This window comes from Ostrea edulis, chromosome 1 (assembly GCF_947568905.1).
Source record: "Ostrea edulis chromosome 1, xbOstEdul1.1, whole genome shotgun sequence".
NCBI classification, from domain to species: Eukaryota; Metazoa; Mollusca; class Bivalvia; order Ostreida; family Ostreidae; genus Ostrea; species Ostrea edulis.
Genome location: NC_079164.1, coordinates 41,303,538 through 41,315,652, shown reverse-complemented (window position 1 = coordinate 41,315,652; position 12,115 = coordinate 41,303,538). Strand labels below are relative to the sequence as shown.

The window sequence follows — 12,115 nt, the reverse complement described above, 5'->3', positions numbered from 1 at the left end:
AGAAATGTGATGGTGTGCTTTCTCTCTTTCCTAGAGATGAAAGTATTTAAAAAAAAAATATGTTGAGTTATTTTTGGCAAGTTTCAGGCATACGTGTAAATGTGTTTTAAAAAACAAACAAAACCCCAGAAACCACGGTATCTTGAATGTATTGCAATGCAACAACATTAATATATTGCAACGCTGTGAATATTCCGGATAAAAATAGAACTATCGTGTAATACCTTTATTTCTTTTTATTTCAGCCAATCAAATTGCTACACATATTAATCTGCATACTGTACTACGCTGGAATGTTCCATTCCATAAAAGCTACAAAAGCAGGTTTTCAAAAGGCGCACAAATAATTTTGACTTTGAGTAAATATTGAAATCATGGAGTATATTTTCAGACTTTAGAGCATATGTTTACAGCAATCAGCAGATACATTAATTAACGTGGCATACCCCTTTGGCCCTGACCGGAAGTAGAATCGTCCTTTACCTAACACGGTACGACTTGTGTTGCAGTACAGAGGTTCCCTCAACATCTAGGAAACTCAAGCTAGAAATATACTATTTCTGGCTTGAATTTCGAAAAATCGAAGGGTCCATTAATAATTTCAAACGTATTACATGAACTGGAGGTTTTAATCAGTACGAATAGCGCATGATTTTGTCTTGATTTAGTGTTTCGTGGATAATATTTTTCTCGGGGTGACAACATGGAAGATGCACACACTAGAACGGTTGAAGAAGTGTTTGAACATTTTAAGGTTGATGAGGACTCTGGATTAAGTGATGATCAAACAAAGAGAGGACTTGAGAAATATGGACCAAATGGTGAGATAATTTTCAGAGAAACTCGTTTTTTATTTAGAACCAATTACGTGTAGCACGTTGATAGGCCTGTCATATGTGTAAAGCATGTCTGACTAAAGGTCATCGATGTTTTGAGATTTAAGAGAAAAGAATTCATATGTGTTTACCTGTAATTAGATGATGGTAGAATTGAATTTTCAATATTTTATTTTTGTATGTTTACAGCTTTACCAGCGGAAGAGGGTAAGTAAATTAAAATCAATATAGTCATGTAATCTTTCAATTGACAAATGATTGAGGTGAAAATTAAGGTTTTTAAACACTTTCAACTAGTGAATTGACCATAGTTTCAATAGAACATTGTTGAAAGTTTTGCCTGTAGGCAAATTTAGTACAATGAGATATCTAGCTTGATTGCATAATAAAAACTTCCTTGTCCCATTATGAAGAAAAGTAAATCAAGAACCAGGGGCCATATGGAAAAACAAACATATTTTACATGTTCTTTAGGTACATATCTACGATCATTACCTGCACAGCATGTATATGTAAACAAGAACTCTTGTACTTGGTTATGAACTTTGGGTGGGCAACTGGCACTGATCCCATGTCCTTTCTGGAGATATATTTCATGGGAACATTTGCTTAATAACTTCACAAGAATACTTTGCCTTCAAAAATTTTGATATTTGTGTGTATGTGTAGAAAGTGATCAGAATTTAAATTGAAACATCTCCTAAGCTTGCAAAAGACATTTCAAAGAGATACGTAAAAATGTATGTAAAGATATTAATCTATACCATGAAATTGTGTATTTTATTGCTTCATTTCTATACGTTTAAATATTGTGACCTTTGATATCACAGGTAAACCTCTGTGGGAGCTGATATTGGAACAGTTTGATGATCTCCTAGTCAAAATTCTTCTTTTGGCTGCCATTATCTCCTTTGTAAGTTTGTATATAAGTAGATTTTGTATTTATATCTTGAAATTATGTTCATACATCATAGTCATGATAAGCCTGGTTCAGAAAGACTGCCTCATGGCTATCAATATGTTCAGCACTGCAGTTACTATGGACTTCTCTCTAACATCATCAGAATAAGCAGTTTTTTTTCTGTATTTTTGCAACTAGACTTTGTGTCCTGCAATCCTGGTACGAGTCGATCATTTTTGGCATCATTGTTTAACAAGAATTTAGGATGTTTGTAGGATCTTGTTTGCTCATTATGTTCCAAAGTTCGGTTCATATAATTGAGTTGCTACAGGAAATGAAAACAGGTATGAAATTATGGAAGACTTTGCCAATCGATTGGGGTTCCTTGAAGTTTCTTTTCAGCTCTCAAAGTGCTGGGCATGCCCATTATTGCTCCTATGGTGTAACAGTATACCCAAGTTTCTGCTGTCTTGCACAACTTTGCAAAACAGATTTGCTCAGTGGGGATCTCTGGGGAAAGTTGTGTTTAGTTTTTACCTTGAGGCCTAGAATGTGCATCAGCAGTCGAGTGAATGTCCTTAGCTATGTAGTCAAGGTGAAGCACGGAAAGGAAAAGCAAAGCAAGTAGCAGGATAAATACCTCCCAGTTTTGATAATTTATAGATACTATCTCTTTACACACACAAACAAAATTTTATCTCTGACATCTTGATACTTTGAATTTCTACAAATGATTTATTGTTATCATGCTGTAGACACAGAATGATGTGTTTGTTCATATTCTGGTATAGGGGCCTGTAAAATCTGTTGAACAATATTGCATTTTGGACAGCCTGTAGTAGCATCCTGGTTTTTTAATTAGAGTACAATATCAGTACAGACTGGCTCAGTTATACCACACAAACATAAGTGTTTAGTGGTGTTGTTTTTGATAGCCTAATGTTGGTTGGAGTAATGGTGAATCTTACAGGCGAGTTAATTACAGTTGAGTATAATGGACTACATAGTACTTGTTAGGTAGTTGTTCTAAGTAACATGTGCAGATTCTGTCCTTATATAGAGAACTTTTTATGTTCTTCCTCGTGGTTAGCAGCAATGACCATTACATGAAACACCTTACTGAATAACAAAAATCTGCTTCATTATCATACAGAAGAGTACAATGACTACAGTTTTCCCCAGGAGTACATGCAGATTGTAGATATCTATTAAAAGATAATTGTGATTGGCATTGAATATCACTTCCTTTCCTCAAATGTGCTCACAGAAGTGTTTGAATTCTTGGCATCAGCTGCTCTCACTTGTCAGCCATTGGAATCCACATTGTTGATTTTATTTCCATCCATTGCAATAAACATGCACCACATGCTGAAGCTTGGAAATTTACACAGATTTATAAGAAGAGATGCATCATATTATGCGATATTATAATTCCATATCATGATAAATTTATCTGAATATTGAAACACATTTCAGATATTTTTAATGGTCTGGAGTATAGATTTCCACAAATAAGAGGCAATAAATTTAAAATCTGAGATGAATCTGTTCAAACACCCAACTGTGTTCAATTTTATACTCTTGATTTCATATTTTGATGATGTCTGTAGTCTCTATAAACTGCACTAAGCATTTTGTTTTTTGAAATTTATAGGTTTTAGCCTGGTTTGAAGAAAGTGAAGATCAAGTCACAGCATTTGTAGAACCATTTGTAATCCTGACAATTCTTATATGTAATGCCGTCGTAGGAGTTTGGCAGGTAGGAAACCTTCAGATCTCATCCGTAATTAAGTAACATGGACATTTAGATCCCACCCATCTGTAATCAGGTAAACAGGGAACATTGAGATCCCATCCATAATCTGGTAATGGAACATTTAGATCCCAACCGTAATCATATAACAGGGAACATATAGATCCCATCCGGAATTAGGGAACATTTAGATCCCATCCGGAATCAGGTAACCGGGAACATTTAGATCTCATCCGAAATTAGGGAACATTTAGATCCTATCTGTAATCAGGTAACCTTCAGATTTTATCCATATACAGTTACAATAATCCTGGTAGCATTTGTACATGGCAAAAAACAAATTCATGCATGGCCATGTTAACACTTGTGTTGAGGTAAAACAGAAAACTTGACAAAATACAGGAAGTTATGGAAGATGAAGGTACATGTGGAAGAGGCAGTGTTATATCCGTCTACATGATTTAAAAACGTATGAATGTGATATGTGTTAAAGTACTTATTTAATTGAAAAGGATGATATGAACTAGTTCTAATTGTAACGGGGACCGTTACAGATGTTCCCCAAACCTCCCCCAATTAAAAAGTGATGTCCTTGTGAATCTATAGGAAAAAATCATTTTATTTTAGCCTTTAATTACATGTAGTACGTTCAATATGGTCATTTCAGTACCAAGAAATGAAAGAAAGCGTTGCACGTGCATACACGCGCACGCGTGTATGATTCCGAATTTTTGTTGATGTCGTTCAACAGGCATTTGTATCATATACCCACAGTATGAATTTCATAACGTTTCCACCAAATATAAGGAAGTTATAGCGATTTTAAAATCGTCCAATCAGAAATCAGCACACGTGCATGCACGTGCTGAGCAGTAATTCTAACCACAGCAATTTGTAAGGAGTACCAAGATACATCTAAACCCCTAATATGAATAGAATTTGATGAAAAACAAAAACGTTATCGTCCTTTAAAAATTGAACATTTAAAAAACGTTGCATGCGCATGCGCGTGTGCGTTGGCGTTTTTTGTTACTCCAACATATAGATACACATATTGTCTACATATGCTGTGAATATCATCTCATTCGCTTCATAAATAAGATAGTTACAAACGTTTTAGCATTATCCAATCAAAATGAAGCGCACGTGCATGCGCGTGCAAATTGGTAATTTTGACCATGTAAATCAGTTAAGGGTCTCAATATCTACCTATGATATGAATTTCAAGCCATTTCAATGAACAACAAAAAAGTTAGACTGATTCCAAAGTTAGTGTACAAATTTTGTAATGCGCGTGCACGCGCATGCGTGCGCGTGCTGACAAAATAACTATTATTTTTCATATGTACAAATGATATACTATCATCCTATTTAGGTTTTATATCGCTTCCTTCAATATTCTGATTTTCCATTTTTTGTACCAAAATTGCAATGCACGTGCGCGCGCGTGCATGCACGTGCAAACAAAATGACTATCACTATGCACATCTACAAACGCTATACTATCATCCTGGAAAGTTTCATATCGATCCCTTTTGTAGTTTCTGAGAACACTACCGGACAAAAAAGTACCGGAGAAAAAGAATAATAATAATAATAATAATAATAAGAAACAGAGTAAAAACAATATGTTCCCAAACTTTGTTTGGGGAACATAATTATGATGAGACTCATGAGAGATTATAAGAATTACAAAGCTATTATTCAAAGCTTGTTTTGGAAGTCTGCCGTAGACCATTAGTAGCGTGATGTTTTCAGGTTTGAAAGAACACGAGTATCGGTACTTGGAAGAGCAGTGGACTAAGTGTCATTGTATTAGAAACAGTGGGTAATACTAATGACCAACAGCTGCCATACCGAAAGCTCTGTTGTGATAGATGAGCACGGTGAAACTATCGGAAGTGAAGGTCACATTCTAAATCTGGTCCTGATTGGTCCATTGAGAAAACTCTGCTGAAGCAGGATGATAGTTCGTTTCAGAGTGAGACATGCTAAAATTGTTTCCAACGGAAACTCCAAATGTTCTCAAGACTCTCACAGTGGTAGAGTAGAAATAACTCGATTAAGATGAGTTAGTAAAAAACTGTACTTCTAAGCATGGCCAGGTTCAATTATTAGAAATATTGGTCAAATAGCTTTGACCCTCTTTTTAATAAACACCCAATGAATATGCTTAAGCATGTGTATTCTGCTTTTGTCATTGGAAAAGATGAAAAAATGCATATTATTGACGAGTACTTCGTGTTACCTTCATAACACTATTACATGTATGTGACAAACAAACATGAATATCATATAACTTTGACCTTTCTGTTTACCAAGTATAAAGTTAGCATAGATTTTCCATCTCCCTCCTAAATGTGATACTTAAATTGTAAAAGAAAGCGTATACTTACCAAAATTCAGAATTAGAGAAACATAAATCAAGTGATTAAGATATAGTTTTATATTTTTATTATAATCCACCCTGCAAAGAAAGTTTATGGGAGTCATCATGTCCATCTCTTTGTCTCTTGTGATAACTCCCTTAAGGCCAAAATGAAATATATGTATGTTTCCTATTTCACACACCCCCCCCCCCCCCCCCCCAAGAAAAATTAGGTAGGATAGATAGGTTAAACAGTTTATTTTATTCAAACATTTTATTTGAAATCTTAGTTTTTTGATACACTTTGAATACATATCTATATACACCACAATTACTTTTCAAACATTTTGAAGATCAATAATAGTGAAAATGTGAATCAGAGAAACAATGAAGGATAAAAAAAATCCTGTTTGAAAAATGCAGATTTTTATTCAATTCATTTATTATCAATAAAATCTTGGGTTGGCAGCAAAAAAGTAGGCATATATTTTATTTTGGCCCAAGGAAGAAATTCATACTTGGCACAAAAGCTGCCTTTGGTCAGATGGTGTGTCATAGCCGAATTGAAAGGTCAAGATCACAAGTGAAAAGATCTGGTCACCACTTGCCTAGATGGTTGAGTGCATGGTCTAGCACGCTGGTTACATGCTGCTAGGAGATTTGGTTCTGCAGGTCGTGAGTTCAACCCCGGGTAGGGGCGGAGGTGGGTATCCAAATAAAGTGAAATTTTCTGTGCTTTATATTAAATATTTCTTCACTTAGGGCAGTTATGTTCATTTGAGAGTTCATTGCTACATATATATCTGTTACACTGTAAGATAGATTGCTAAAATTTCTCATCTTTAAACTAATGATATGTTGGTTCAGCATTGAGTATAGATTCAATGTGTGTTTATTTTTCTATGGGGAAGACTAATTTAATGTTTTAGGACCTCTGTAATTAGTGCTTTTCTCTACAGTACACAGGGCAGTTTCAGATTGACAATATATCTCTCTATTCTGAGCATTAGCTTTAACATCTGTGTCACTTGTTAAACATTGTCACTAGATTGAACTCTGAAAGGAAACTATGTGGGATATGTAACAAATGGATTGATCTTTGTCTTGTATGTGTTGAATTTTAAACAAACTGATAATATATATATATATATATATATATATATATATATATATATTTATTTCTTTGTAAGGTTAAAAAAATTAATTGTGTGGTTTTATTACAAAATTTTCAGAAATAGGGTATGTCAGTGGACTTTTTTTTTTCATAATCAGTGATTTTTTTTGTTTTTCAAACTACCACCCCTCCTTTTGAATTGGGAAAAATTAGTGACATTTTCCTCAAATTGGGAAAAATCATTCATAGTAAATTAAAATGGTAAATATGCATAAAATAACCAAATAACAATTTTTTGTTTGATGTTTATTTCAGATCTGATTTAAAATCATAAAATAAATCATTATTTAACATTAAATATGTATTGGAAGTCACACCTTGTATAGATATTATTTACTTTTTCTAAGAAATACTTATTGTCTAATTTCATAAACAAAATAATAAATTATTAATTCACCAGCATATTTGTACTCATAATCTTGTAAATATTATATTAATAATCAATTTTCCAGAATGTCTCTCCTGTTTGTATTTTTCGAATTTTAGTAAAACCCTATACTGTTGGCCACTTCCTGTTATTAGCCTGACCCTATATATAATGGCGGTCAAACTAAATTGTCAACAATATTTATCTGGAAACTATCTCCTTTGCTGCATATCTGCTTATATGGATGCCTCTATTGTTTTACATATTCTTTACAAAACCTTTTGCATGTGCAGTTGTTTGGAGAATAAAACTGAAGAAAAAAACGTATTTACTCTTTGTCAGCAATATACGGTAACTTTTTTTTTAAATGACCTAATTTCCCTAGATTTGAAATTGGGAAAAACATATATATATAATTGGGAAAAAATAACTAATTTTAGTGAGGGGAAACAGCCGAATATCGGTGGCATTTTGGCCCAAAAAAATCACTGATAATTGTGGACAAAGTATTGAAAAGGTCTGTAACTCAGTGAATATTTTTAAATTATTATAAACAAAAACCATGCATGATACTATGATGCTAAAATATTGTGTAAATATTACTTGTAGCTATGATACCGTCCATACTTTCTGACGTTTTAAATTTCCTAGCATCATCAACATTTTTGTGGTAACCAGGAGCAGATAATTCAATTACAATAATTGTATCCCAATCCCAAACTTATAAAAAAAAAAATCTGGGATTAAAAAGAAGGATAGGTTGAGAAACCTGGCCTGGAGGTTATAAAACTTTTTTGAGCATGTTTTCATATTCAAACTCATAATCCGTGCTCTAAATCGTATTCCTACTCAAAAGTGAAAGTAATAAAACGTGTATAAAATCATTCTTACACTCAAATGGAGTACATGCTCAAGAATTTTTGAGTATGTTTCGAAGATGGCTCAGGTTTGTAGTCAAAACAAATATGACTGAGTTTGAGTATGAGTACAGTAAAAGTTTTATAACCTCCAGGCCAGAACCACACTTTTTTTTTTTCTATGCCTAATAAATAATGCTGTGATGAATTTGTACTGTTTGATTATTCTATTGGACTAGTTTAGCCTAAGGTACATCTTGACAATTTATACTTTTCTAATTAAGGGAATCTGTTTCATGCTAAAAATAAATGCACTTCTTCCACGTTTATGCAAGTGCAGGAAAAGAATGCAAATCAGTCAAATAAAAATCTGACTGCACTCATCATTTATAGCAACATAATCTGATAAGTCAGCGCTGTAGACTATATATATATATATCAGTGGTAATTTGTTTCAATTATGTGGGTGGAATCCATGAAATGTCCAGGCTTTATGGCAGCTCTTGATGATATGGTCTATTTGTTTGAAGACTTTGAGGAAAAGATAAAACTTATGAAGTCAGTGTTCCCTCTATGTTACTGTGCACTCTAAGAGTGTGTGTGTTTGATACTCACGTCAGGAAACATGACCATGTGTTCACCTGTGCAAGGACAAGTGATTTAATGGCTTCATACTAACACGCCCTGCTTGAATACACAGTAATAAACATTTTCATTCTGTATTTAAATATTCCCCTATGATTTTCTGCTCTTCTGATTAACTTGTTGATTTTGTAAATTATTTTCAGATATTAATCTCTTTGTAGGATTAGTTGAAATGATTAAGTGACACATTAGAATGTGACATATATTATATTACACAGTGTGCGAGTTTTTAAGGGGTCTATAAATTCACCTGGGAAATGTTTATTGCTTACTCTGATGGAGTGAAACGTATGCTTTGATAAATAACATTTAAGTTAACAAACATGCAGGCTTAAAAAAATAGTCCACCAAGATATTTTAAATACAATAGCTTTAAAAGGGTATGGGGTAATTTCAGTCCACACTTTCATTTACATTCTTTGTTGCATTTGTGCCTTTTCTATATATTTATTTATTCACCAATCGAGGGCCCTCGGGGTGCATGTACAATTTTAATGATTAATCATTATAGATACGTGATACCATATATATACTGTTACACATACATGTATACACATACAACATTTATACACATATATGCATATATACACATATATATATGTTAAGGATTTCTATGTGGAAATTGGCTCATAACAACACTGAATAAAAATATATGATTATGTGCACAAAATGCATCATTGGCATATTGAATTGCTAGTATTGATAAAAACGAGTTTTGTATAAAAATATATTTCCAAAAGGAACACCTAATATTTTGATCAATTTCCATTTGCTTCAGAGGTTTGATTATTTGGCATTTGATGTTGTAGGAAAGAAATGCTGAAAGTGCTATTGAAGCCCTAAAGGAATATGAACCAGAGATTGCAAAGGTGATCAGGAAAAGTGGTAGAGGAGTTCAAAGAATCAAGGCAATTAACCTAATACCGGGAGATATCTGTGAAATCTCAGGTGAGATGAATGAGACATTATCACATGACAGGTAGATATCTCATAGGGTACCAGCAGAAATTGTATGCATATCGAGCAGGATGAATCATACTAGCATTGTTGAAATAGATATCTTGATTTCTTAAAATCCTGCTAGTGTTTTATTTCACATCTCCAAACAAACAGTATTCAGTTGCATACCTTTTAAAGAAAATAGAGTGATTTTTGCCAGAAACAAGTTTTTGATGAGCAACTGTACATGAAAAGTTTTTCTTTGGATGTTAAATTTCTATGTGTTGATATATTGTACAATACAGATGTGTTTGCTTACTGGTTTCAAGTTGTAAAACAAATTGAGATTCCTCCAGCAGATTGCATTTGGCATCAAGATATTTACTGTTTCATAAAGCCAGCGAGACATGCCAAATAGACAAAATATTTAACTTGCTGTGTATGCTCGATTAAAAGATGTGCAGGCCTTAGAAGTTTTGGAAGTTATTAGCATCTTTTTTTGAGGAAAAGGGTAACCTAAAAGTGTAATTTTAGACATCTCAATATGCTCAAATAAATACCACCAGCTGACAAAGCCATGACATTGTGTCTCCATGACAAACTTCAATGAAGAAAGTGATCAGGAATAACAAGCTAACAGCTTCAGATGTAGAGAAGAGCATTGAAATTCCTCCTTTATCTTTGAAGTGTGCTAAGAAGCTTTTAACTGACGGTAATAATTGTTTGTGTATTTTTTTCAGTTGGAGATAAAGTACCAGCCGACATAAGGATTTCCACCATCCATTCCACTACACTGCGTGTAGATCAATCTATTCTAACGGGTAATTAACAATTTATTCCATGTTTTCTGCTCTGATGAGTCTTAGCTTTGCTAATGAGTTGCAGTATTACATACAGATAGACATATTTATTGAAGAAGCAAAGAAAGGGATGTTATTTGATGAGGGGATATTGGCAAACAATAAATGAATTCCTCATTTGTAAGTTATTGACTTCTTGGGAAATGAGATTTTTCTGTTGAAAATGTGTACGGATGGTGTGCTGTGATTTATATTACCTGGGATTTCTGTGGCTAATGAGTTTTTTCTCTCTTTATTTAAGGTGAAAGTGTGAGCGTTATTAAACACACTGACCCAATTCCCGATGTTCGAGCTGTGAACCAGGACAAGAAAAACATACTCTTTTCTGTAAGTAGTGACGTCAAATGTTGTCCAAGTACAGAAAAGTCAGACGAACAGATAGTTCATTCTGTAGACAAGACAAGACACCCACATACCAGCATCTCTATATTTTTCTTCCTTTCTATGGGTTCTAGATTTAGTGTACATGTGTAATTGTATTCGCTGATGCATTATTTGGGATAATCATGAATTAGCATTACTTTGATATAAAAGATAGGGGAGACCAAACCATAAACAAGTGCTCTTGCTTCGATGTCAAAAGAAATATATGAATTAGCATTGCTCCAATATAATGGATAACGGTAATCACATCTTAGCACCAAAAGAAATATAAATCCCACTAGTATAAGAATTCTATGAAGCTCAGTAAGATATGAATCCCACTGAAATATGAATCCCACGAAACCCACTAAGATATGAATCCCACAAAGATATGAATCTCAGTAAAATATGAATCATATTAGAATGTGAATCCCAGTAAAAACTAAGTGCCTGTAAAAGAATTACAGAATCGATAGAAAATATATGATCAGAAACCAGGAAAGTAAATTATTTTGTTGATTGGACACCTACTTAAATACAACTTATTAAAAAACTATTAGCATTTGGACATTTTGGCCAGAGACATGTAATTGGATAAAGGACTATCAAAACCTCAAAGTGAATGAATTGTCATTTAGTGTGTGAATCAATATTTAATTTTCTGTTGCACAGGGAACAAATATATCAGCAGGAAAATGCAGGGGTATTGTCATAGGAACGGGATTGAACACAGAAATTGGTGAGTCTTTTTCTATTTTTGGATAGGGGTGTGCCCATCACCAACTCTAAAGTGCAGGTATAGGTGCGCAAAAAAGTTGAGTGCAATTTTTGAGTGAATAACCTCTTGCTACAAGAGTCGACAGGGTCATTTGATTTAGATGCATAAATGCAGATGAGCAGAAACAACGGGATCGCAGCGTGGTAGAATGCAGAAAGCTGATTGGTTTGTGAAGATGCCTTGAAATATGTCTGTCAGCAAACATCTTAAAGCTGTCAGCATCGTCAAAAATAATATTGAACCCCACTGATCATCGCCCACAAATTCTGAAATT

General features: G+C 33.7%; 1 protein-coding gene across 14 annotated transcripts in view; it reads left to right on the top strand.

Moving 5' to 3' along the window:
• The first annotated feature begins 266 nt into the window (after positions 1-266).
• Positions 267-12,115, top strand: part of LOC125655997 (calcium-transporting ATPase sarcoplasmic/endoplasmic reticulum type-like) — a 42,650-nt gene continuing 30,801 nt past the window's right edge. For 13 of the 14 annotated variants that reach the window (XR_008798520.1, XM_048886577.2, XM_056149133.1 and 10 more), the window contains exons 1-8: positions 274-821; positions 1,026-1,043; positions 1,667-1,749; positions 3,392-3,496; positions 9,711-9,849; positions 10,581-10,661; positions 10,942-11,027; positions 11,736-11,802. Coding sequence is in view for 12 of the 14 variants with exons in the window: in XM_048886577.2 (XP_048742534.1) it covers positions 704-821; positions 1,026-1,043; positions 1,667-1,749; positions 3,392-3,496; positions 9,711-9,849; positions 10,581-10,661; positions 10,942-11,027; positions 11,736-11,802 (697 nt within the window). In the remaining 2 variants the exon portion in view is untranslated. Of the gene's footprint in view, positions 822-1,025; positions 1,044-1,666; positions 1,750-3,391; positions 3,497-9,710; positions 9,850-10,580; positions 10,662-10,941; positions 11,028-11,735; positions 11,803-12,115 lie in introns of all 14 variants that reach the window. The other variant, XR_008798522.1, reaches the window with a different exon arrangement.